Source organism: Entelurus aequoreus, linkage group LG16 (assembly GCF_033978785.1).
Source record: "Entelurus aequoreus isolate RoL-2023_Sb linkage group LG16, RoL_Eaeq_v1.1, whole genome shotgun sequence".
Lineage (NCBI taxonomy): Eukaryota > Metazoa > Chordata > Actinopteri > Syngnathiformes > Syngnathidae > Entelurus > Entelurus aequoreus.
The window spans coordinates 41,657,795-41,683,909 of NC_084746.1; the positions used below are offsets into that span (position 1 = coordinate 41,657,795).

At 37.1% G+C, this 26,115-nt stretch overlaps 2 protein-coding genes across 4 annotated transcripts in view; both read right to left on the reverse strand.

The window, feature by feature from the left end:
• The window catches only part of npc1 (Niemann-Pick disease, type C1), a 55,118-nt gene extending 44,069 nt beyond the window's left edge, over positions 1–11,049 (reverse strand). The window contains exons 1-2 of one of the 3 annotated variants that reach the window (XM_062022884.1): positions 11,030–11,049; positions 8,005–8,111 (exon numbers count right to left, since the gene is read on the reverse strand). In XM_062022884.1, coding sequence (XP_061878868.1) covers positions 8,005–8,111; positions 11,030–11,039 — 117 coding nt within the window. In that variant the 5' untranslated portion in view covers positions 11,040–11,049. Of the gene's footprint in view, positions 1–541; positions 698–8,004; positions 8,128–10,742; positions 10,764–11,029 lie in introns of those variants that run through there. The other 2 variants (XM_062022883.1, XM_062022885.1) reach the window with 2 other exon arrangements.
• Positions 11,050–13,199: 2,150 nt separating this feature from the next.
• Positions 13,200–26,115, reverse strand: part of egfra (epidermal growth factor receptor a (erythroblastic leukemia viral (v-erb-b) oncogene homolog, avian)) — a 101,696-nt gene continuing 88,780 nt past the window's right edge. Inside the window, exons 26-27 of the mRNA XM_062022886.1 lie at positions 18,532–18,625; positions 13,200–15,513 (exon numbers count right to left, since the gene is read on the reverse strand). Coding sequence (XP_061878870.1) covers positions 15,173–15,513; positions 18,532–18,625 — 435 coding nt within the window. The 3' untranslated portion in view covers positions 13,200–15,172. The remainder of the gene's footprint in view (positions 15,514–18,531; positions 18,626–26,115) is intronic.

Below are 26,115 nucleotides of genomic sequence, written 5' to 3' on the forward strand. Positions count from 1 at the left end.
ATATGGTATTATTCGAAAGTGCGCAACTTTTTTAATTCTAGCAGACATGTTGGGTATTACAAAGTATCGGATCGAAATTTTACTTGGTATCGAATCGGGGGAAACAATCAGTGGTATCGCACATCACTAATGTATATTTTTATTGCAGGCTATTTAGAGACACTACATACAGGGTTGGATTTGAATAAGATAACACATTCAGTGCAGAATAATGCCATTGTTTGTTTCTCCCTGTGATTTTTTTTTTGCGTTCGAAAGTGATTCCAAAAGAGCAGCAACAACTGAAATACAATAACATTTGCCCAGACACATTGGGTATAGTCACGTGAAGTATCGGCATCGGATCGGAAAGAAAACTAGTGGTATCGCACATTAGTACTATCATGAACATTTAAGCAAGAAAACACTATACGTGAAGCTTATGACGAGAACGCCGATACTTGGACATGGTCGATAATGTCACATTTTTGTCTCTCTACCGAGCTGAGTCATGGTTTTATTACTGACGGCAAAAGTACACACGCCAGCAAATATGACTTACCCATCGAAAATGTCCCTCCAACAGCAAAACAACGAGCAGAATGAAACCCACTAAGCCGCCTCTGTCCGGTAGGAAGGCCATAACTCTTGGTAAAAGGAGCAGAAAGAAATGCCAACTCAGTCAACTGACCGCATATTTTGTTGTGGGTGTCTCCTTCGCCCTGCTATTTTCTCATGGCGGAGGTACGAAGGAGAGCCGCTGTGGCCATCAAGTGGTGGCATGGTGAACTGCATTTTAAAATGGTTACTGTACTGTAAAACTAAATTAAAGTGCGCACAATTGATTTGCTAATTTTATGAATAATGTAATGAAATGCAGCCTTTTGTGATGTAGTCTGTTGATTTAAAAATGATGCATTCGAAAAGGCCATTTATTCTATTGATGAAACAATGTTTTCATTAATATGGCCTAAAAATGTGTGCCTAATGTTGAGGCTTTTGATTGATTGATTGAGACTTTTATTAGTAGGTTGCACAGTGAAGTACATATTCCGTACAATTGACCACTAAATGGTAACACCCGAATAAGTTTTTCAACTTGTGTAAGTCGGGGTCCACTTAAATTGATTCAGATAGATATATACTATCATCATAATACAGTCATCACACAAGATAATCACATTGAATTATTTACATTATTTACAATCAGGGGTGTGGAGGGGGGGTGGTAGGATACGGACAGCAAGTAGTGGACATAGAGAGAGAGAGAGTGAGAGAGAGAGAGAGAGAGAGAGAGAGAGAGAGAGAGAGAGAGAGAGAGAGAGAGAGAGAGAGAGAGAGAGAGAGAGAGAGAGAGAGAGAGAGATCAGAAGGCATAAGAAAAAGTATCTGCATTTGATTGTTTACATTTGATTATTAGCAATCCAGGAAGGGTGTTAGTTTAGGGTTGTAGCTGCCTGGAGGTGAACTTTTATTGCGGTTTTAAAGGAGGATAGAGATGCCCTTTCTTTTATACCTGTTGGGAGCGCATTCCACATTGATGTGGCATAGAAAAAGAATGAGTTAAGACCTTTGTTAGTTCGGAATCTGGGTTTAACGTGGTTAGAGGAGCTCCCCCTGGTGTTGTGGTTATGGCGGTCATTAAGGAAGTTAAGGAAGTAGTTTGACATGTACTTCGGTATCAGGGAGGTGTAGTGGATTTTATAGACTATAGGCTCAGTGCAAGTTGTTTAACTCTGTCCTCCACCTTGAGCCAGCCCCCTGTGAAGAAGTGGATAGGAGTGAGGTGGGATCTGGGGTGGAGGTCTAGAAGTAACCTGACTAGCTTGTTCTGGGATGTTTGGAGTTTAGATTTGAGGGTTTTGGAGGTGCTAGGGTACCAGGAGGTGCATGCGTAATCGAAAAAGTGTTGAACGAGAGTTCCCGCCAGAATCCTCATGGTACTTTTGTTGACCAGAGAGGAAAATCTGTAGAGAAATCTCGTTCGTTGGTTAACCTTTTTGATTACCTTGGTTGCCATTTTATCACAGGAAAGGTTAGCCTCTAGAATGGAACCTAGGTAGGTGACCTCAGGCCAATGTGTGTTCAGGTGATTTAACTATAGATTTAATACTGTCACCTCGATGTTAGTTTATTTATACTATATGTTATTCTAACCCAGTGGTCCCCAAACTATAGTCAAGGTTTCTGTGGTTTATCGTTATACAGTGCTCAATACCGGGGTAGAGCAGAATATACGTTAGGTCAGGAAAAAACACAAGAGGCTATATCATCCCTACAAGATTCAAGATTCAAGATTGTTTATTGTCATATGCACAGTTAAACAGACAGTTTGCCGTACAATGAAAATCTTACTTTGCTAGTCCACCCTTCAACAAGTCACACGGTACTTAGCTAAAATAAAAATTAAAATTAAAAATTAAAAATTAAAATGTATATACAAGGCACAGTAGGTAACATTCCATTATTGCACATTCTGATTGACAGTCAACAGTATAAATATGGAGGTGACATTGGGTCACAGCAGCAGTTGAAGTGACTTTAGTGATCAAAGGTGAAAAGTGTCTACAGTGATGGTTCACAGTTCGGGGGTGGTCTTGGTAGCTGTCTTTTGTTCAAAAAGATAAAAGTAAAATGGGAGGCCTAGCATTCACAAGTTAGCATTCACAAGCCTGATGGCCTGTGGGTAGAAACTGTTTGTCAGTCTCGTAGTCCTGGATTTCAGGCTCCTGTATCGTCTGCCTGATGGTAGGAGGGTCATTTTTTTTATATGGTGCCTTTTGCGTCCCCAGTATAAATCATGTCATATTTTCTCAAAATATTTACAATTGCTCATTCCATTAGTTTCTTTGTGTATGGTAAATTGTTGTCTATCATAAATACAGTGATATGGGCTTCAAACATTAGAATATATATTTTTTAAAGCTTTTGTTAAAGTTCTATTATGCGATTTTGCCATGTCCCTGGTGCTGTTTATTCAACTTTAATCTAGAAAATAACAAATAAAAACATATATTTTTAATTTTTTTTTGTTATGATATAATTATCATAGACAAGCTCTCTTTAGTCATATGGTGTATATTATCAAAATCGTAAAAAGAATTACAAAAAAATAAGGTTCTATGTCTGTCCCTGTGGTCGCTGTCCACTCTGTTAAGTTGCGTTACTGTCCCTTTAAGAAAACAACCACATTTGTCAGTGACATCATTCTCATCAGGTAACATCACACCAGTGGCGGGAAACTCAACTCTGGTAAGCTGTGTGGTTTTTTAGCTCTCTTACTATCTGGTGTTGATGTTTTTATGAAGTGAATTTAATGTGGTTGAACATAACGTGTCCACTCTGTTAGGCCTAAATAATAAGGAGATCAATCAAATTGAAATTTTTCAAAACATGTTTGTGTGAAATTATAGATTTCTTATCAATTATTCAAGTCCATGCTAGCTGTTATGTTAACACAGGCAGGCTGAAGGCTAACTTTAGCTCAAAATGTCCACCGTGTTAGTGTCCACCGTGTTAGCCTCATTCAACTAACACGGTGGACATCAACCTAACAGAGTGGACATGTATATAGTAATGTTGAATTATCACAATGTATATGTAGTGCTATTATGCATTCAACAGCAGTTTCTTTCATAATTCTTGGTTAATCATCACTGCTGTTGCAAAATATCATATACAGCAAATACATTGGTGTTAAAAGTACAGTGTTAATGCTTTTCTCAATATATGCTATTTAAAAATGTATGTATTCTAAAAATATATCTGCTTAGAGTGAGGGATATACAATCCATATAGGAAAGTCATTATACAGGCAATCATGCACTGAAAACACATGTATGCTGTTATGCATATGTCCTTAACAGAGTGGACATATCCCGTGTGTCACCTCTCATTAATATAGCTAAATATACTATGATTTAGGTGCCTGAGTTCGACCAATATGTTTTTCAGCAAGTTACATATGTCATGTATACAATAGAACATAAAAATATTGGTAAATCAACTATTTATTTTTTACAAGTTATGAAGTCCAAATGGCACCCTATAAAAAAAACGACCCACGAGGCTGAAGAGACTGTGCTGGGGGTGTGTAGTGTCCTTTATGATGTTGTGTGCTCTCCTGGTGGCCATGGTAGAGGAGTACATGTCCTGTAGTGAGGGGAAGGCTGCTCCTGATATGTAAGCCTGTTTCGCAGGTTTCCCTGCTCGGCCAGGGATTTTCCCTAAATCCTGACCTAATGTATATATGTATACTGTATGTATGTGTATATATATATACACTACCGGTCAAAAGTTTGGGGTCACATTAAAATGTCCTTATTTTTGAAAGAAAAGCACTGTACTTTTCAATGAAGATAACTTTAAACTAGTCTTAACTTTAAAGAAATACACTCTATACATTGCTAATGTGGTAAATGACTATTCTAGCTGCAAATGTCTGGTTTTTGGTGCAATATCTACATAGGTGTATAGAGGCCCATTTCCAGCAACTATCACTCCAGTGTTCTAATGGTACAATGTGTTTGCTCATTGGCTCAGAAGGCTAATTGATGATTAGAAAACCCTTGTGCAATCATGTTCACACATCTGAAAACAGTTTAGCTCGTTACAGAAGCTACAAAACTGACCTTCCTTTGAGCAGATTGAGTTTCTGGAGCATCACATTTGTGGGGTCAATTAAACGCCCAAAATGGCCAGAAAAAGGGAACTTTTATCTGAAACTCGACAGTCTATTCTTGTTCTTAGAAATGAAGGCTATTCCACAAAATTGTTTGGGTAACCCCAAACTTTTGAACGGTAGTGTATATTATGTCTGTATATATATATATATATTGTGTCCTGGGCATGACGTTAAAGTGCATCCGGCAGTGGAGGCTCCTCTATGGGGTCTTGGGGCACTAGGAGGTTAACCCCTTTACTACTGTTACCCCAGGTGGCCCTTGGCAAAGGTCTAGTACCTGACTGCCCCCTAGCCAGGGATACGGTGAAGACCTCAACGGCGGAGCAGGCGGAAGACGGTAGATTTAAGAACTACCACAACGGCTGCGATGGCGGAAGAAGGCTGCAGCAGAAAAGGGTCCCCAGTCGTCTTGGACTCCATGCCACTGGACCCTGACCCGATTCTGTCAAGGATCGTGTGGTGACTTTCTGTGCACCCAGTCTCCCCACGTTAAACAAAGTCACGCACAGGCATCCTCCATAAAGGGATACACCCCTACCAGGAGGATTGTCATACTCGTTCGAGTGACCGCCGATGATATGATATATATATACGTTGGTATATACGTACGTATGTACAGTATGTATGTCTATATATATATATACAGTATATATGTATATGTATATATATATACATACGTATGTACGTACATATGTATATGTGTGTGTATATATATACAGTATACATATGTATATATCAGCCCATACCACAGAAGGTGGCTGAGAACAACAGGGCCAAGGTTCTGTGGGACTTCAGCTTCCAGACTGACAAACAGCTTCTGGCTAACCAACCAGACAAAGTGGTGGTGGACAAAGACCAGAAAAGGGTGGTGATGATCGATGTGGCAATCCCAGCTGACGCCAACATCACGAGAAACTTGAGAAGTACCAAGGGTTGAAAGAGCAGCTGGAACGGATGTGGAAGGTCAAGGCTAGCGTGGTCCTCGTGGTAGTGGGGGCGCTCGGAGCAGTAACCCCCAAACTGGGAGAGTGACTCCAACAGATCCCAGGAACAACATCTGAAGCCTCAGTCCAGAAGAGCGCAGTCCTAGGAACAGCCAGGATACTGCGCAGAACCCTCAAACTCCCAGGCCTCTGATAGAGGACCTGAGCTTGAGGACGACACAGATACCACCCGGGTGAGAAGAAGATTTTTTATATAATATATGTGTGTGTGTATATATAGCCCAGCCACATTTTTTAACCCAATGCGGCCCCCGGGTCAAAAAGTTTGGGGACCCCTGTTCTAACCCTTCTTCTAAGTCACTTACATTGTCCCATTAGTGTTGTGGGCATCAAGAGATGCACTGAAAAGTATTCAATATTTATTATCTATCATTTTTTAAATTTTTTATATATATATATATATATATATATATATATATATATATATATATATATATATATATATATATATATATATATATATATATATATATATATATATATATATATATATATATATATATATATATATATATATATTTATTTATTTTAATTTTTTTTATTGTATTTTAATGAGTACAAATGTTGGTGTTGAGTGATTTAAATGGGTCAAATTATGATTTTTTTCTCCCTACATTTAAAATACTTCCTTGTGGTCCACATAACATGAAATGGTGGTTCTTTAGTTCCAATTTTGCATAGATAATGTTTTACAGACCATCTTCAAGCTCTCTTCAGGATGCGCCGTTTTGTGGGCGGTATTATTTACGTGCCTCCACTTCGACTGCGTCTTTTCCCGGTCATCGATGTTGTCATTTTTTGCGCTGCCATTTGGAGTCTACTGACAAATATAAATTAGAACTATGCGCTACTTTGTATTAGAAGTGACAACAGCGGAGGATGCATGTGCATGTACGAGCCAGTCTGCCTCACAACAAGAGGATAGAGAAAAAGAAAGAACTTATTGACAGCAGCGTCATATTACAATGACGGACTCGCGCAAAGCTCTTCGGGTAAATCATTACCATATATGGAGATATTAGTTGACTTCATCAATGGAAAAACATCACAACATAGGCAGATTCCAAAAGACTTGTTTCAAAGAAGCTGATGGAAGGCAAAATTGTTTTATAAATACTGTATATATCTCTGCCATGACAGACACCAAATACACAAAAACAGGTACCAACAGGCCTAGTGGTTAGAGTGTCCGCCCTGAGATCGGTAGGTTGTGAGTTCAAACCCCGGCCGAGTCATACCAAAGACTATAAAAAAATGGGACCCATTACCTCCCTGCTTGGCACTCAGCATCAAGAGTTGGAATTGGGGGTTAAATCACCAAAATGATTCCCGGGCGCGGCACCGCTGCTGCCCACTGCTCCCCTCACCTCCCAGGGGGTGAACAAGGGGATGGGTCAAATGCAGAGGACAAATTTCACCACACCTAGTGTGTGTGACAATCATTGGTACTTTAACTTTAACTTTTTTTTTAAAAAAATATTTGGTTTTGCATAATAGATCCCCTTGCATTGAAGGTTTATAGCCAAATAAATACATTCATAAATTAATTTATAAACAATTTAATAAAGGTAATTTACATTGAGGATTCAATAGTTGCGAATATAACATTATCAATATTTATATATAAGTATTGATATTCATATCTAATTATGTTAATAATATAATATATTTGTTTTATTGTAAAATACTGTACTGTAAGTTTTTGGCAAATAAATTGATGTATTCAACTTTATTTAAATATAACTTTTCAGGTATGTTGCAACACAAAGTGCTTTACACCAGTAAAAACATTGTTGACAATGACAAAACATGGCATGACACTAAGGGTTGAGGGAAAATGCCATCTTTGAAATGTCCAAACTGAAGAATAAATAAAATGAACGCCACCTAAAAAGTAACATAAAAAATATTTTAAAATGTATGTACAAATAATTTAAAAAAACATGAAATACTGCGGGGGTTCTAAACCTTTTTGACCTCAGGGTCCAACTTTTTCACTACACAGAGGCCCACTAAAATACCAATACTGAATAAGTAATCTTCATCTTGATTTTAATCATATTCAATAATTATATCTCACCTACTTACAGTTTAACAGGATCCACCTTGTCAAATGATATATAAACATGTGTTAATCACAAAGATTATTATCAAGGCTTAGGTCAGGCTTATTACAAAAATAAATACTCATCAAATATAATGAAAAGAAGGGTGATATAAATTCATATACAATTATACAATGCTAAAATAAATTAATTTGAACTAAATTAATAATAAATAATAATAAGTAATGATAATGGCAGCACGGTGGGACTGGGGTTAGTGCCTGTGGCTCACAATAAGAAGGTCCTTCGATCCCCGGGCTTGGGGTCTTTCTGTGTGGAGTTTCCACGTTCTCCCCGTGACTGTGTGGGTTCCCTCCAGGCACTCCGGCTTCCTCCCACCTCCAAAGACATGCACCTGGGGATAGGCGGATTGATTTTGAGTTGAATTGAGGGTTTTTTTCGAACATGTATACATTTTCAATATAACGCGTCACATAATACACATATTTTCATTTTTCATTACACCATGTCCAAAAAGGAGTAGGAATAAGCAAAGCTTACCCCTTTCCACTTCTTAGCAACTTCTAATACATGTATTCACTCCTAGTTCTCCTTTTGTAACACAGTTTACCAAATTAATTCTAAATACAACGATTGACATATGAGATGAATGATATCTCATTTTCAATAAAGTTAGCATAATTATTCTTCTTTGTATATTGTAAACACTTTTAACATTTTCTTAAACTGGATCATATTAGTACATTGTTTGATTTCTTTGCTTAATCCATTCCATAATTTAATTCCACATACTGATATACTAACGCTTTTAAGAGTTGTACGTGCATACAAATGTTTTAAATCAGAATTTTCTCTCAGGTTTTATTTATCTTTTTTTGTTGAGAAGAATTGTTGTACATTCTTGGGTAGCAGGCTCAAATTTGCTCTAAATTTTACATAATTTTAGCTGTTTGCTAATGCACCAAATCATTGAATTTCAATATTTTAAATTCAATAAATAAAGGGTTTGAATGTTCTTTATATTCAACATTATGTATTATTCTAACTCAGTGGTTCTTGACCTTGTTGAAGGTACCGAACCCCACCAGTTTCATATGCGCATTCACCGAACCCTTCTTTAGTGGAAAAAAATATATATATATATATATATTTTTTTTTTTTCAAATTCAAGGCAAAGTTATATGTTTTTTACTGGTGCACAAAATGAACCGTGCATGAACATCACCTTGTTCAAAGAACAAAACCAACACAGTGCATGAACTCACAACAAATTACACACCTGCAAATCAGTGTGACTTCTGCTGTTGCCTTTGAGAGACCAGTTCAGATATGCGTGGCTTCACCTTGGCAAGTGCCAATCTCATGTCATTTTAAATTATAAATGATAAAATAAAAATAATGTATTTATTTTCACAGCAAAGTCTGTTCCTTTTCTTCGTTTTCCACCCAGACATACAATACTAGTACACAGCTCATGAAAAACAATATTTTTTGTTATTGTCATTGTAAGTGGGCCAAAACACTTATATTAGAAAATAATATCATGGAAATGACAGCTGTCATTTGATTATAATAATAAAACATTTAATTTGTTATTTAGTCAGGTTTGGGACAGATGTGCTCACATGTGCTCCACTGAATGCTCAAGGAGTTTTTGCGTTTGCTCACGCACATGGAAAATTAGAGGGAACATTGTTTGAGGGTATCCATAATACGGCGATAGGGAGAAGTTTTTATTTACACAATGAGTCCGGTGTGTCTTGACCTCCGCGGCGGAGGCTCCGCCGAACCCCTTGGGTTCGATCGAACCCAGGTTAATAACCACTGTTCTAACTGATCTTTTTTTCAACACGGTTAGTGAATAAAGTGTACTTTTGTGATTATTTCCCCATATTTCTACACAATAACTCAGATATGGTAATACTAGCGAGCAGTTAAGAATGTGTATTGATTTTTGGTCTATAATAGGGGTCCCCAAACTTTTTGCCTCGGGGGCCGCATTGGGTTAAAAAAATGTGTCCGAGGCCGGGCTGTATATATATATATATATATATATATATATATATATATATATATATATATATATGATGTCACATTATCGATGGGAAAATGCATTTTTAGACAATATGCTAGGAGACACAGAGCGCAACAAGCGGTAGAAAATTGATTAGAATGGACAGATTTTTAAAAATAATAATTGGAAAAAAAAAAATATATATATATATATATATTTATTTATTTATTTTTCAACTTGGGACTTCCCGCGGGCCGGATTTTGGACGCTGGCGGGCTGTATTCGTATCCGTAGTTTGGGGACCCCTAGTCTAGAACATATTTTGCTTTATTCATTAGTGAACTATTTCTTGCCACCTCGTCTTGTACTTATATATGAGATTTCCAGTTCATTTCATCATCTATTATTACAGCCAAAATATGATTTATTTTACTCTTTCAATGTCTACTCCGTCTATTTGTATTTGTGTTTGACTTTCTCTTGTACTGATACTGAAGAGGTATAGGTGAAATATCAATAGAAGATCGGAGCCCTCAAATTATTTGAAAAGCTTAATGTCTAATTTTCTATTTCCTCAGAGTCAATGTTTACCTATTTTAGAAAATATTTTTTTACACAGAAGGCCCTGCTGCTACTTTGCATGGGTTTCCCAGACTGTACTTTTTTCTGTTGTATCTGATTAATTATTAGAAACCATCTGACATTCCCAAAAAAAACAATGATTGCTTCTGTTCCACTGTGTCACCAACATTAAACTGCTGCTGAAACTTAAATGGTCCTATATGATAGTGACACTCAAAAGTTTTTAGAGAAAAAAAAAAAGATGTTGAGGACCAAAATATTGTGTATTTTGAGTATCAGTATCTCACAAGCGTATCAGTAATATGCAAGAAACAATGCACAAAGCATTTGGTCAATTTACACAAAATAATAACTTTAATGGATTTCATATTACATGCACTATTGAGATTTAAATAGGAAATGGTGATACTTACAGCCATCAATTTTTTTTACCATATCCACGTCGTCGAAGCCTCGGTATTTTAAAAATTGAATACATGTAACACAAAAAAATCAAAGGAAAATGATTTAACCCCTTTTTTCTTCTAAGTGACAACTCATTTGGGACCATTTTTAGTGGTATGTGAAATGTGTTAATTGTAAATTGAATATATAATCACATGCAGTGTAACCGCTACGTTGTACCCGAAAGCGTATTGTATTGAATTCTGACGTGTCGTGAAGTTATTTTTATTCTTATTATTATTAATATTTGAGTTACCTGGCGCCATGTCGTTTAATTCAAATGGTCCCTCCTTTTTCCGTCTCGTCTTCTTCTACTTGCTTTTACGGCGGATGCAAACTATATTATTGCACTACTGCCACCTTCCGGTAGATAATCTCTATGGTTACACGCACTCGTCTGAGAGTTGTTTCAGGGGAAAAAAAGACAAATTTTAGAATGCAAGTACAATAAAAAAAAATCATCATAATGATCATTTCAAAATACAACAATTATGAAGACAGTAAAGTTAACGTGCAAATCTTTGTTAAAATTTCAAAAGTGATTTAAAAAAAAAATGTTGTCAACTTTCTTTCAACCGTTCAACGTTGATTTCAACTTTGAAACAACACCTAACATTTTTCAACTGTATTTCAACATTGAACAATGAAGGAAGGCTAGCTTGGTATTGTGACAAAACGGCAGAATTCTAGTGGGTGTGTCAGGGGTGTCAAACTCGTTTTCATTGAGGGCCACACAGCAGTTATGGTTGCCCTCAGAGGGCCCCTTTTAACAATGAGTAATATATGAATATACATGTATATATATAATACATTAACAATATATTTTTTTACATAAGCGGCAAAAAAATATTTACATTTTACTTTAAAAACTGGCAGCTCAGTCACAAGAATTTTATAGTAAAAGCAATTTTTTTTTTACAGCATATAAAAACATTGAATAAATGGAATTGAATGGAAAAACAGTACCACTGTTCATAGCGGTAAATTCCAAGCAACAGAGCTGACAGTTTTTTTACTGTAAAATCTTGTTTTTGTAATGTTTTTGTTTTGTTTTAGTGTCTTACTGTGTATGAAAAAAAAAAAAAAACAGTACCAAAGTTGATTTTAAGGTTAAAAAAACTCAGTCGGCGGAATTTAACCGTAAATTCTATTGTCAATTTTAGTCTACATTTTGATTGATAATTTGTTTTGAAATCATAAGTCAAGCAGATATTTAAGTACAGTATTTATTAGAGATGTCCGATATTATCGGCCGATAAATGCTTTAAAATGTAATATCGGAAATTATCGGTATTGGTTTTTTTATTATCGGTATCGTTTTTTAATTTAAATTTTATTTTTTTTTTAAAATTAAATCAACATAAAAAACACAAGATACACTTACAATTAGTGCACCAACCCAAAAAACCTCCCTCCCCCATTTACACTCATTCACACAAAAGGGTTGTTTATTTCTGTTATTAATAATTCTGGTCCCTACATTATATATCAATATATATCAATACAGTCTGCAAGGGATACAGTCCGTAAGCACACATGATTGTGCGTGCTGCTGGTCCACTAATAGTACTAACCTTTAACAGTTAATTTTACTCATTTTCATTAATTACTAGTTTCTATGTAACTGTTTTTATATTGTTTTACTTTTTTTATTTAAGAAAATGTTTTTAATTTATTTATCTTATTTTATAAAAAAAAAAAAAAAAGGACCTTATCTTCGCCATACCTGGTTGTCCAAATTAGGCATAATAATGTGTTAATTCCACGACTGTATATATCTGTATCGGTTGATATCGGTATCTGTAATTAAAGAGTTGGTCAATATCGTAATATCGGCAAAAAGCCATTAACGGACATCCCTAGTATTTATCTTTATTTGAACAAAAAATATTTTTGGAATACATTATAATATAATATTTAGATTTTGATAATATAGAATTTTAAAAGATATGCAATTGCATGCAGTACCTGATTTGTAATGTCAAAAGGGAAAGAACAAATATATTTAGTAAGAAAAGATTAAGCATTTTATTTCCAGGCTTTAGCGGGCCACATAAAATAATGTGGCGGGCCAGATTTGGGCCTCGGGGCTTGAGTTTGACACCTGTGATCTATTCTATACAAGAGCAAAAAAACAAAACAAAACAAAAAAAAGAGTAGAAGCAAGTAGATTTAGAACTGCTTTTCATCAGGAGAGATCAATTAAGCGTATTCTACTAACAAAGTCAGGATGATGTTTAACCAAAGGCGGTTACACACCAAACAGTTTAACATGCACACACTTATCTGCAATGATTAAAGATAATGAATGAATCATTCTAAACAGTATCAGGATTAGAACTTTGTAGCTATACCATTGCATGCGCTTTAAAACATTGTTCCTTTTGTGGAGAGAGGGGAACAAAGAGACGATGATGTTTATTTCCATAGAAAACATTTATTCATGTATACTTTTAAATGATCACAATCGAGGAATAGGTCGCATATAAGCGTCGCATATATTTATATAGATTACAGCGGACTATATATCATCTATCACAGCATTATTGTTACATACCTGTACATACCTGTGTCACATCTGCAAAAAAATCAACAGGTTGCTACATAAGTGCATTCCTTTAAAACTAGGGATATTAACACTCTTGCATGGAGGAACCACTGGGAGCTAATACAGCCTGGGGAGAACTACTGAACACAAAATATGATGTACCATCACTACGCTTGTGTACATGTTCAAACAATTAACCTGGAATTTGTTTCACAAAAAGAGGAATGTGTTTGAAAGTTTGGACTTGTTTTGACTTGCTCTAACATAAACATAGATGACCGTCATGTATCACACCCAAGCTTTTTATGAAACTTAAGATAGTAAACATAGCAGATTATAAGGTAACACTTTATAATAAGTACACACTATTAAGCATGAATAAATACTGAATTCATAATCTATAAAGCATATTTCCAACATGAATACACACAGTTATATGTGAACTATTAGTTAATAGTATCTCACATATATACAGTACAGGCCAAAAGTTTGGACACACCTCCTCATTTCAATGGGTTTTCTTTATTTTCATGACTGTTTACATTGTAGATTGTCACTGAAGGCATCAAAACTAGGACACCTGTGAAGTGAAAACCCTTTCAAGTGGCTACCTCTTGAAGCTCTTCGAGAGAATGCCAAGAGTGTGCATAACAGTAATCAGAGCAAAGGGTGGCTATTTTAAAGAAAATATAATACAAAACATGTTTTCAGTTATTTCACCTTTTTTTGTTAAGTACATAACTCCACATGTGTTCATTCATAGTTTGGATGCCTTCAATGACAGTCTACAATGTAAATAGTCATGAAAATAAAGAAAACACATTGAATGAGAAGGTGTGTCCAAACTTTTGGCCTGTAATGTACATATAAATATATATAAAAGCATAGTAGATTTAGTAGATTATTCAATATTTACATACACTGATCTAACAACCATTGACAATACCTAAATTACTAGTTTGTAAATATAGAAAACATTTATGTACAAAAATGCAACATTTTATAGGAAATACACATTTATAGAAGGGCTTATAAACAATGAGTAAAACATTTATAATTGTGGTTTTACACAACAATATAATGAGTATTCATAAGAGAAACTTGTAACCGTGTTTATTAACTGCATTCTAATGAGTATTCATGTAGGAAATATGCTTTATAAATGATGACATCAGTATTTACTAATGCTTTAATTAGTGTGTACTTATTATAAAGTGTTACCGATTATAAAAATAAACTACATACTCAACCCAGCAGAGCATTTTAGTTTGGAATATTTGAGTTATTTCAGATGTCACAAAAGCTGCCCAATCAAGTCCTTTGTGTTTTCGGCACAGCCTTTTGTCCCATGACAAAAATCTCACTCTGAACGCTAAGCGAACTGCACCAAAGACCAACAAGCAGCGTTTGGAACTTATTCTTCATTCTTTAAAGTATAAATGTGACATGTTTGGACGCAGTTCACCAGTTTCCCCCTTGAATATTGAATGCTCACACATTCGGTATCGTGCGTCCTCATCCAGGAAGTCAATCCAACACAGGATACTTTTGAGCTCATGGTCAGCTGCAGAGAAGCGGAAGGGCTCCCGGTCACACTCGTTTATAGGAGGTGACACCAAAGTCGGTTTTGGCATGACCTTCTGATTTCAGTTCCGCTTTTTGGATGCTTTCGCCTTCCTTCCTTCCCGTCTTCTCCCCACAAAGTCACGGGAGGTTTTCACTTCCACACATGGGTCTTCCAGGTTGTGGTGTGTGTTTGGTTTGAAGAAAAAAAAACAACCCAGCTGACAACTGCTGGCACCACAAAAAGAAAATGTTCTCCATTCAGTTCTCCGCTCTAGGTGGGGTCCGTCAGTCCGGGCCCAAGTACTCTGCGTTCTCTGCTGCCGGCACGTGTCCGTTCGTGTGGGTCTTAAAGGTGGGCGTGAAACTGTGCTGGTAATCGGGGTTGTCTATGCTGTTCTGCGGCTTGTATTTGTGTACAAGAGCTCCGTTTGAAGTAATCGGGGCCACGACGGCGGATGGAAATTCATTGAGGTACTCTGGTCCGTTGGGCCTGTTCTTGAAGCAGTTCAGGTACTCAGACTCTGTGTCGTCTGAGGAGATGGTGGGGAGTAGGCCGCGGGGAGGGCCGGGTTGCTGGTAGACAGGGTTCATCATGTCTGAAAATGTGTTTTTTTGGTTCATGTAGTCTGTCGGAGGACACAAGCAAGGACAAATGATCATGTCAACTCTATTTTCTCTTAGAACATTTTTACATAATATATTTAATGATGCTTTATCTAATGTGTAGCACTTTTCACACACATAAACACATGCTCTCAGCATAAAAGGCTGCAATAAAACATTAAACAAAGATAAGACATTTGTCTTATAATAGAAATGTAACACCAGAAAACATTACAAATTAAATAAGGATTCAAATTGGTACAATTAATGAATAAAAGCAGTATAAAATATTTGTATATATATTTTGAAATATCTATACAACAAAAATTAAAAATGTTATGGTATACATCAGGAGGCAAAAACATTAGTAAAAAAAAGAAACCTTAATAATTAAAAAAACGCGCATAAAACAGCATTACAAAATAGATTTTCCTGAGTTTTAATTACTCAACAAAAAACAACAAACATAAAATAATGAATTTATTAAAAGCCAGAAAAAACAATGATGACTTTGAAATATAACTAAAAAACTATCATTCAATAAAAATACAAATACATTTCCCATGTTTTGATTATAACCCGTGCTTTTCTATCTACTTAAAAATAGAATAAAAACATGAATAGCCATTTTTAAGCCATAGAAAAAATGAATGTCTCCAGTTTGCTTTTACATACAGTGTATGTTGAAATTCAATTAATAAAGATCTATATATGGTCTACTAAAATGTAGCACACTCTATTCTTTATCATGATTGCATATGTTACATTGATAAAATACATCTTTAAAATGTTTTATTATGGGGTAGGTGGGTCTTAATAAGAAAAATGGGAATTAAATTGTAATGCTTTTAATGCTGTTAATGCTTTTAATGATGTAATGTCCAATGTGTCCAACCTGTCATGTGGTGTGGCCCAGGGTTCTGTTCTGAGGCCTGTTTTATTTTTGTTGTATCTGATGCCGCTTAGGAGGTTGATCAGTAGTTTTAAAAATGTTTCTTATCATTCTATGCAGATAATATTCAACCGTTATGCTCCTTCAATGATTCAGAGTTTCACTTTTTATCTGAGTTCTTGGAGTGCGTATCCTGTATTAAAAACTGGTTGTCCTCAAATTTCCTCCAGATAAATTTGAACAAAACGGAAACTCTGATAATTGCTCCCGATAAAAAGACCCCCCTGATCAGGAACTCCCTTGGTGCTCTGGGTGCATCTGTTAAAAGCAGCCTCAGAAACCTTGGGGTTGTGTTTGATCAGTCAATGTCTTTGGAGGGTCACTCTCGTCAACTGACCAAAAACTGTTTTTATCATCTCAGAAATATTTGTAAAGTGAGAAATTTGTTGTCAAAATTGGATCTCGAAATGATCATTCACGCGTTCATTTTGTCTCGTAGTGACTATTGCAATTCTCTTTTCAACAAGTCAACGCTAAAGAGGCTTCAGACTGTACAAAATGTGGCTGCCAGACTTTTGACCGGTGCGCCCAGAACGGCCCACATCACCCCCGTTTTATCCAGTCTTCATTGGCTTCCAGTTAAATTTCCGCATTTAGTTAAGGATTTTAGTCCTGACATTCCGTGCGTTGCATGGTGGGGCCCCTCAGTACATCACTGACTTGCTATGCCCCTACTCTTCAGGGCGCAGCCTCCGGTCTTCAGGCCAGGGTCTTCTAAAGATCCCCAAAACTCGTTTTAAAACCCATGGGGACCTGGCATTCCAGGCTATAGCTCCCAGACTCTGGAACAATTTGCACCAGTCCCTCCGTAATCTTGACTGTGTTGAAACTTTTAAGAAACATTTGAAAACTTCTCTTTTTAGTAAAGCTTTTAGTTAATGCACCTTTTAACTATCAATTTTAATCCACTTTGTATCCCTTTTATGATGGTGCCTCTGTTGTTTAAATTGAATTGTTGTTTTACTTCACCTATCTTTTGTACAGCGCTTTGTGATTTTATCTGTGAAAAGCGCTTTATAGATAAAATTTACTTACTTACTTACTTACTAAATAGACCAAAAATCACTTTATATTCTCTACTGCTCGCTAGTGTTACCATATCTGAGTTATTGTGTAGAAATATGGGGAAACAACTACAAATGTGCGCTTCATTCACTAACGGTGTTACAAAAAAGATCAATTAGAATAATACATAATGTTGGATATAGAGAACATACAAACCCTTTATTTATTTAATCACAACTATTGAAATTCACCGATTTGGTGCATTTGCAAACAGCTAAAATTATGTTTAAAGCAAACTATAACCTGCTACCCAAGAATGTACAACAATTCTTCTCAACAAAAGAGGAGAGATATAACCTTAGAGGAAAATCTAGTTTAAAACATTTGTATGCTCGTACAACACTTAAAACCTTTAGTATATCAGTATGTGGAATTAAATTATGGAATGGATTAACCAAAGAAATCAAACAAAGCACAAATATGATTCAGTTTAAGAAATTGTTCAAACTACAAGTGTTCACAAAGTACACAGAACAAGAATTATGATGAACATCTTACAAAGATTATTTATGTATGTAATATTTGTTTGCTTACTATGGTATATTATTTATTTGTTCGCTGTTCTGTTACAGAGAACAAAGGACATTGGATACACTTGCTATGGTATGAAAAGGGGTAGGATTAAATAAGCTTTGCTTCTTCCTACTCCTTTTCGGACGTGCTGTAATGAAACAACTGGAATTGTTCGATGCATTACATTGTATCGAATGCATGTTCGAAATGAACTGAACTGAAATAAAAGCATTTGTTTTTGAATGAACCAAAACTGCAACAAATCAAGAATAGATTAATAATATGGAGGCCAACCTGCAAAGTAATCTTATTTACCAGCCTTTACAAGACCCGATAAAACGTACAAACTTGAATTAAAAAGGTATTTGCTGTATGGATAAAGCAGCGATATGCTGTTCGACCACTAGATGTCCCCATTTCTCGTTAAGTCTATTGGGGGCAGCAGTGTCGCTCATGGCTCACGTTGTGACCTCACTGACATTCTGACGGTTTTAAGAAGCAAGGCACTAACCTGGAGCAGGCAGGAATGCATTGTCTAAAAGTTGATCTGTGGGGTCTGGGATATACCGAAGCAATATGCTTCCGCCTCTGCTGGGTAATCCATTCTGGAAGCACAAAAACGACATCTTAAGCTGTAACGGCACCATAAATTACACAAATAAATTGAAGTAGCTATTTTCTCTCTCTTTGCTCTGTGGGGGATAGGGGTGGGGGAAAAGTGGGGTTAATGTCTCATGGTGATGATGATGATGACACATTTTCCATTTGAGACATGACGGGCAAAGAGGAAGTGTGGCTGTCATCGCTGCGTGAGAATAGGATGAGGATAGGAAACGTCCAACTGAAGCAAAATTGTGACCATCTTTGTTCCTTAGTCAGGGGAGTGTGAAAAGTGCCAAAAGCCCAGTCCCTCCCCCCTAAGAATATACGTGGGTGACAGCTGTGGCAATGCAATTACTTTTAACAAGAGAAGGAAATTAAACACGCTGATGGAACAACCATCTGTAACACATTTCTCGACCCACACGGGGAGATTTTACAATAGCAAGGCTCTTATTGGACTTGAGTACGTTTGTCTGCAAAGGTAATTACAAAGTGGTTCCAGGTAGAAAAGCCAGAACCTGAACTTGAGGAAGATCCACCTGGGAGGAAACGTGGGAGAAGGCATGATGATGAGAGACACTTGTTTGTGTTGGGTACGGACAGAGGAGGAGTGGTAGTTATCGTTACATAGAAAAAAAGACAGAGTAAAAGGGGAACTGCATTTTTTTTAATGCATTCTAATTTGTAATATAAGGCAAGTTACCATGAATTGATTTAAGTGGAGCCCGACTTAAACAAGTTGAAAAACGTATTCGGGTGTTACCATTTAGTGGTCAATTGTACGGAATATGTACTGAACTGTGCAATCTACTAATAAAAGTTTCATTCAATCAATCAATCAACATATGAGATGGCTAACAATGAAATCATCTATTGTGCCCATAAAGCCCTCTAAAACATTAAAAAAAACCTCACTGAATATTAACCAAATATTAGCGATATTGTCATAAAAGCACTAATGCCAAGGAACTACTTTTAGCTGCGCTGTGATCACAGAGAGGTAACTAGCTAATGCCGTCCATAGCATTTCTACTCATGTGAATTCTCCATTCTTGACTCCGAGCAACTTTTGTAAGTCTTACAATATAATTTAAACTGTTGATACTTACTAAAGCGTCCCATGTGGGATGTCTGTAGGAGTGTTTTCATGCATATTTGTACATGCTATCGTAATGTAATGACGCTAGCGTCGTTAGCATTGGCTAATATGCTAACACGAGTGTCTGTGTTAGTATTTATAATTTACGGCATTCTGTTTGTATTGTTTCAGTTTCACAGATTCCTCAATAAACTCACCAATACATCACAGTGGAGTTATTGAGTCTCTTTAGCTAAATTGGAGAGCTAGCTTCCGCAGCTAGTAGGTCTATGAGGCTGACTTCTGTTTTGTTTGATCAGGCGTTTTACTGCCGTGTTGCAGACACCGTTTGGAACAATTAAGGTATATAAATAAGCATTTCCAGAATATTTCTGTGTAAATAACTCATTTGGCAACATATATATCTGCGGCTTACGACTAATATATGGGAAGAAAAATGTTCCCCCCCTAAAATTTAGTAGGTGCGGCTAATATACTGGTGCGCTCTATAGTCTGAGAAATACGGTAATTCTAGATTATAAATCCTGTGTATCACTTGGACAGTAGACGGTTGCGGTCGTAGACCCAGAGATCGCGAGAAAAACACAAAAAGACTCTTTTGTGCCCACTTTTTTTTTTTTACCTGCGTGAGAATTAGGAATAATTATTCATGTATACGGAAATATTTGAACATCCCATTAGTTGTCATCCAAATATATTCATAGTTTGTATTCCTTGTTTAGCACTTAGAAATAGTGCTACTTGCTGGATCTGCTTATCACACAGCTTCTAGAATGTGTAGCTCATCCTCTGTATATTCAGGCTAAAAAATATAAGGTTCTGGATCATCATTTGTCCCAAAGTAGTCTGCCATGATTAGTGGTAGTTGTTGAAGGAAAAAGTGAACATTGTGACGAGTCTGTGTAACTTAATGCACTGCTGTATGCTTTAAATGAGAAAAATATGTAAATATTGCATGTGATTATGAATGTGCCTGTTACTACATTACATACTGATTGAGGTTTTGGGATGCTTTTTAGAGCGTTTTATAGGCGGAATAGAGTGAGTCCCATTACCACTATTGTCAGCTGACCAATGCATGTGTTTATTTACAATTAGAATGCTTAAAAAAATGAAAAACATGCGTGCTTGTCTTACATAAGGATTGTAAATGATAGACACCAATAAAAAAAAGGGCAGTTCCCCTTTAAGGTTTGAAAGATTCTAGGTCAGAGTTGTTAACAATAAATAGAAAAGAATATAGCTTTATTGTCATTGCAAGTACAACAAAATCCGTTTTCAGTACAACCCGTCCAAGAACAGACATACAAGATACAGTACATATAGAGAACAGGAAGACTGATTGGTCGCCACCTGGCGGCACCCCTTAAAGAGGTAAGAAGGAAAGGTAAACATGGAGGGAAGAGGAGGAAAAAAGCAACTCCCAAACTTAGCTCCTATGGGGGAGGGGCTCAGTTTGAGACCACAAAAAACCTAAAGCAACAATAAGCACATATCTATGACACAAAAACTCTAGACTTGAAAGGGGGGCATCCTGCCCGAAGTGCAGCCATTAGGGTGCTGCTCCGTAGTCTACCTTACCGCAGGGGTTGAAGCAGGCAAAGCGTGGGATGGGGGGTGGGGTATATGTGTGCATATCTGTTTATTAGTAGTAGCCCATGGGTGCGTGTTTGTCAGTAAGCCTGGATGTCGCTCCGTTCGGCATCATGGATCAGAGTCAACATCCCAAGTGTCTTTCAAAGAAGGGGGAAGGGATATCAGAGCCACTTTTGCTGCAATGGTCTCACTGGGGTGTCTCTGCGCTCCCGACTTGTCTACATGCAATAGGATACTCCTGCTGACCTCCCTATGGACTGGACTCTCTCATTATTAAGTTGGGACCAGGGGTGGACCACTCCTCTATGCATCAGTCAGTGACGTCTCTGGGCTTCGACTTGTCTACATACAAGAGGATCTCCTGCTGACCTCCGGACTCTCATATTATTAACTGTATTCACTTGGCATGCATCCATTGCACTGGTCACTCGTGGGGCCTGGGGCTGCGGTCCCTTCCAAGGTCTCTCCTTGTTCCCAGCGGGTTGAGTTTTTTTGCCCGGATGTGGGATCAGATATGAGGATGTCATTGTGGTTTGTCAAGCCCTTTGAGGCATTTGTGATTGAGGGCTGTATAAATTAACTTTGACTGATTGATTGATTGAGTTACTGTGTGACCCTGCCAAGGCGATGCTAACTGTGCAGCAGACTCGAGTTGGAAAGCCATTGCTGCCGCCTTCGACAACAACAGGTCATCTAATCACATAAATCAGAGGTGTCAAATGTAAGGCCCACGACAGATCAGGCCCGCGGTATAAAAATTAGCTGCGATTTTTTATGAAAGAAACTGCTGTTCTAAATAAATCCACTTGATGTTGCAATAGCAATTCTGTTGGGTAAGCAAATGGTTTATAGCGGGGCCAAGCAAGTATGCCCATAAAGTTATATGAGTATGCCAAGCAAGAGGTACAGAGGTACACAGTAAAGCGTGGCTGCGGCTCCTCCCCCTCAACATAAATGAAACGTAAAGCCTTCAGTTTTACTTCCCCTGCTTCGAGCACACCGTGCTTTAGCACCCTCATTGCCCCAAAATATCTCTGTCAAAAAAGAGAAAAGTGGACAGAGTGGAACTCAATCCGTCTGTGTACGTCGCGGCCATCCGTTTTTCGGTTGGAATAGAACAATAATTTAACATAAAAATTAACTTGCCCTGTTTTTTGGCTTGATAGTAAAACATAAAAAACGGAAAACAAATTGTTGTCCATTATCCGAATTTATTAATGTGTTTGAAAATCAAAAATGGGAATTTAAACAACGAGTGAAAAACTCCTCTCTATTCCCCGCTCAAATTGTTTGGAGATATGCATGGATTGCACATGCTCAGTGTCTCTTTTCAGGATCCTTGTCTGTGAGTGACCCGGAACAACAGAAGAAGACAAAGAACGATGTCAGTGTCATCAAAACAATTTAGCAGCGGTCAAGAGTTCCCTTCTATTTTTTAATGTCCAGAGAGATGGAAAGTGACCCATTTTATTGGTTCTCTATCGAGCAGACAAACGTTGCTCTTTTTCTGTTCTTGTTGTTCCGGGTCACTCACAGAAAAGGATATGGAAAAGAGACACTGCGCATGTGCAATCTACCATATCTCCTAACATTGAACCGGGAATAGAGAAAATAGTTTTTCACTGGCTGTTTTATTTCCTATTTTCAAACACATTAATGAATTCAGATAATGGATAACAATCCATTTTCCGTTTTTTATTATCAAACAGAAAAATGGGGAATATTTATTTCTATGTTAAATAATTTTTCTATTCCATTGTCATTTTGTTCATATCTATGATTGTGTTTACTAAATGTGCAACGGTACAGATAACCCAAGCTACAGTCCGTACCTCGGTTTTGCTTCTATTTTGGTACGTTTTGTGGAGGTAAAGAGAGCAAAATTTTTTCCTCTTAAAGTTCTTTTGTTATTTTGCTTGTCATCAAAAACTTCGTTCTGCAGAAGTATCAGTGATGTACTGAATAATATAAGATTTTTATTTGAAGTTAAAATCCACTAAACATCACTTTTAACTGGTGAATTAGTATTTGTATTCTTTGATTACTTGTATACTTCTGTGCTTCTTACCAGTGGTTTGGCAAACAAGCGGTGACCTAGATTTTAGAGTTTTTTAAAACTCAAATTCTGTATCTTATATTTAATGAAAATACATTAAAGTGCAGTTTAAATTTGAGGTACTGTAAAATAATGTGTACCAACGCATAAAACACGTTTAATGATTATTTCAGAAACATGTTTTTATCCACAAATTCAAAAATAATTTGAACACAAAAAGTCTGCAGTTTTTTTTTTCTACATTTTATATCCGAGTAGTTGAATTAGAGCAAACGCATTAATAAAAAGTCTGATTAAAAATATTTAGATATAAAAATTAATGTTTTTCCTGATTAAAATAGTAGGTGTGTTTATTCTCCCAGTAGGGACCAATATACAAAGACTATCTGTGCCTGCCTGCGAGACCCCATTCAGGGCAGGATTACTGCGCACACCACATCGTAATATGCAACAGTCAGTGAGACTTAAGTCTAAAGTCTGCTCCTTCTAAATGTTGTTTCAACTTCTATCCGAGTGTTGGCAATATTTCTTTATTTTATTCCACTTCCACTTCCAGCTGTGTAAAGGGGAAGAGGCACAACGCTGATTGGACATTAATTACGTCGTGAGGAGCCTGACTATCGCAACGGTGGACAGGGACGGTCGCGCACAAACACACGTACACAAACCCAATCACACAAACACATACAAACATAAACATTCAAAGACAAACACACAGGACTGTGATCAATAAAGGTGGATTGTTCCATGCAGAATTATACTAAGCACTGTTGCATCCCTGCTGTTTACAACTGCGGTATTTTCGAACAGACTTTTATGCCATGTTTGAGCGAGGTTATATACTGTATGCTAACAACTGATCACCACAATCAAACTGAAATTAGTCGGGATCATCGATCACAATCAAATAATCGTCCGGTCCTATCTCAGACCACGAAAAACTAAATGTTCGGGCGTGAATGCCAGGCATCAATTGCTGCTAAAGGTGCATCAACACAATATTGAGAAAAGGATGTGAATACTTATGCAAATGTAATTTCTTAGTTTTTTAAAATTTTCAATACATTTGAAAAAAATTATAAAAAAATACTTTTACATTGTCATAAATTATTGTGTGTAAACTTTTGAAGACAAAAATTAATTCATTAAATTTTGGAATAAGGCTGTAACATTACAAAATGCGGAAAAAGTGAAGCGCTGTTAATACTTTCCGGATGCATTGTTATTTACAGCTGAAATTGACCATAAGGTCTCGCCTGAGTCCTCATGAATTAATCATTTACTGAGGGGACAACTTTCTGACCGTTGGACACTGTAGACAAAAGCCAGACTTTACACTTTGTTTTTGTCATATCGTTTTGTATATTATTCCTTTGTATTTCATGTACTTAACTTTAGTAAAAGAAATATGACCTAATATTGTCTATTTATTCTACGTGGTATCAGTGTATACTGTACCACTCCTCCATATGTCGTCAGATTGATTTGTATAAACTACCCTGAACTGTGAAATTCGCTGGAAACACAAACCACACACTTGTACATGAACCTTTAGTTCCAGATACATTTAAATACATTTAGACAGCGTGGCCACACCAGTTAGCGCAGGCTGAAATAGGCCTACTAGCCTGGCTAGCGTGGTTAGCTTTGGCTCTAAGGATCCAACTGGCCACTGTGCGCCTGAAAGCGTGAACAAGTCCCTTAGTGTAGGCTGTACTCTCCGGCTCTACTCGACTGTACTCTCAGGCTGTAATCGGCCTGCTAGCGTGGTTAGCTCTAAGCAGCCAGCTAACCATAGTGCACTGGAGAGTGGAGGAGTGATCGGTTTTATACAGGAAAAACAAAATACCACTTTGGCTAGAACAGCGGAATTACGCTAAATAGGGGACGACTGGGATCCTTGATTGATATCGACTAAGTGTCTATCGCGATTTATATTTATAATGTTTTATCGCCTAGCCCTAATTTACAGTTATTAAATATGACCAGTATTGGTATACTTGCCAACCTTGAGACCTCCAATATCGGGAGGTGGGGGGTAGGGGGGGGCGTGTTTGGGGGCGTGGTTATTTACAGCTAGAATTCACCAACTCGAGTATTTCATATATATATATATGTATGAAATACTTGACTTTCAGTGAATTCTAGCTATATATATATATATTTTTTTTTTATTTACATAAAATAAATACTTGAATTTCAGTGTTCCATTAGATGGCAGTATTGTCCTGTTTAACTTCTCCGTTCATGATGAGTATATCATTTCGGCCACCGTGTTCAATGGAGAAGTCTGTTCTACATATTTACAGGCAACATACAGCTTCCCCTTCGAACTGTCCTGGATGAACTGAAGTTCTTGTTTCCATTCGTTTTGGAACTTGCAAGCGTATTTCTTCATCTTGCTCGTCGACGGCGTCGCCATGTCTGTAATTTCCTCGTTCTTCTGCTTCGTCTCCTTGTTGTGTGCGCAGTTGTCCACTCTACTCTCTAAAAGCCCTAGATGTTATGACGTCAGTGGGCAGGCAAGCTGTTTATATTGTGGGAAAGCGGACGTGAGAACAGGCTGTCCCCACTCAGTCTCAGGTCCGCATCGAGCTGGAGGGGGCGTGGCCTCCAGCTCCGGCTGAATACCGGGAGTTTGTCGGGAGAAAATCTCTGCCGGGAGGTTGTCGGGAGAGGCGCTGAATACCGGGATTCTCCCGCTAAAAACGGGAGGGTTGGCAAGTATGTATTGGTATCAG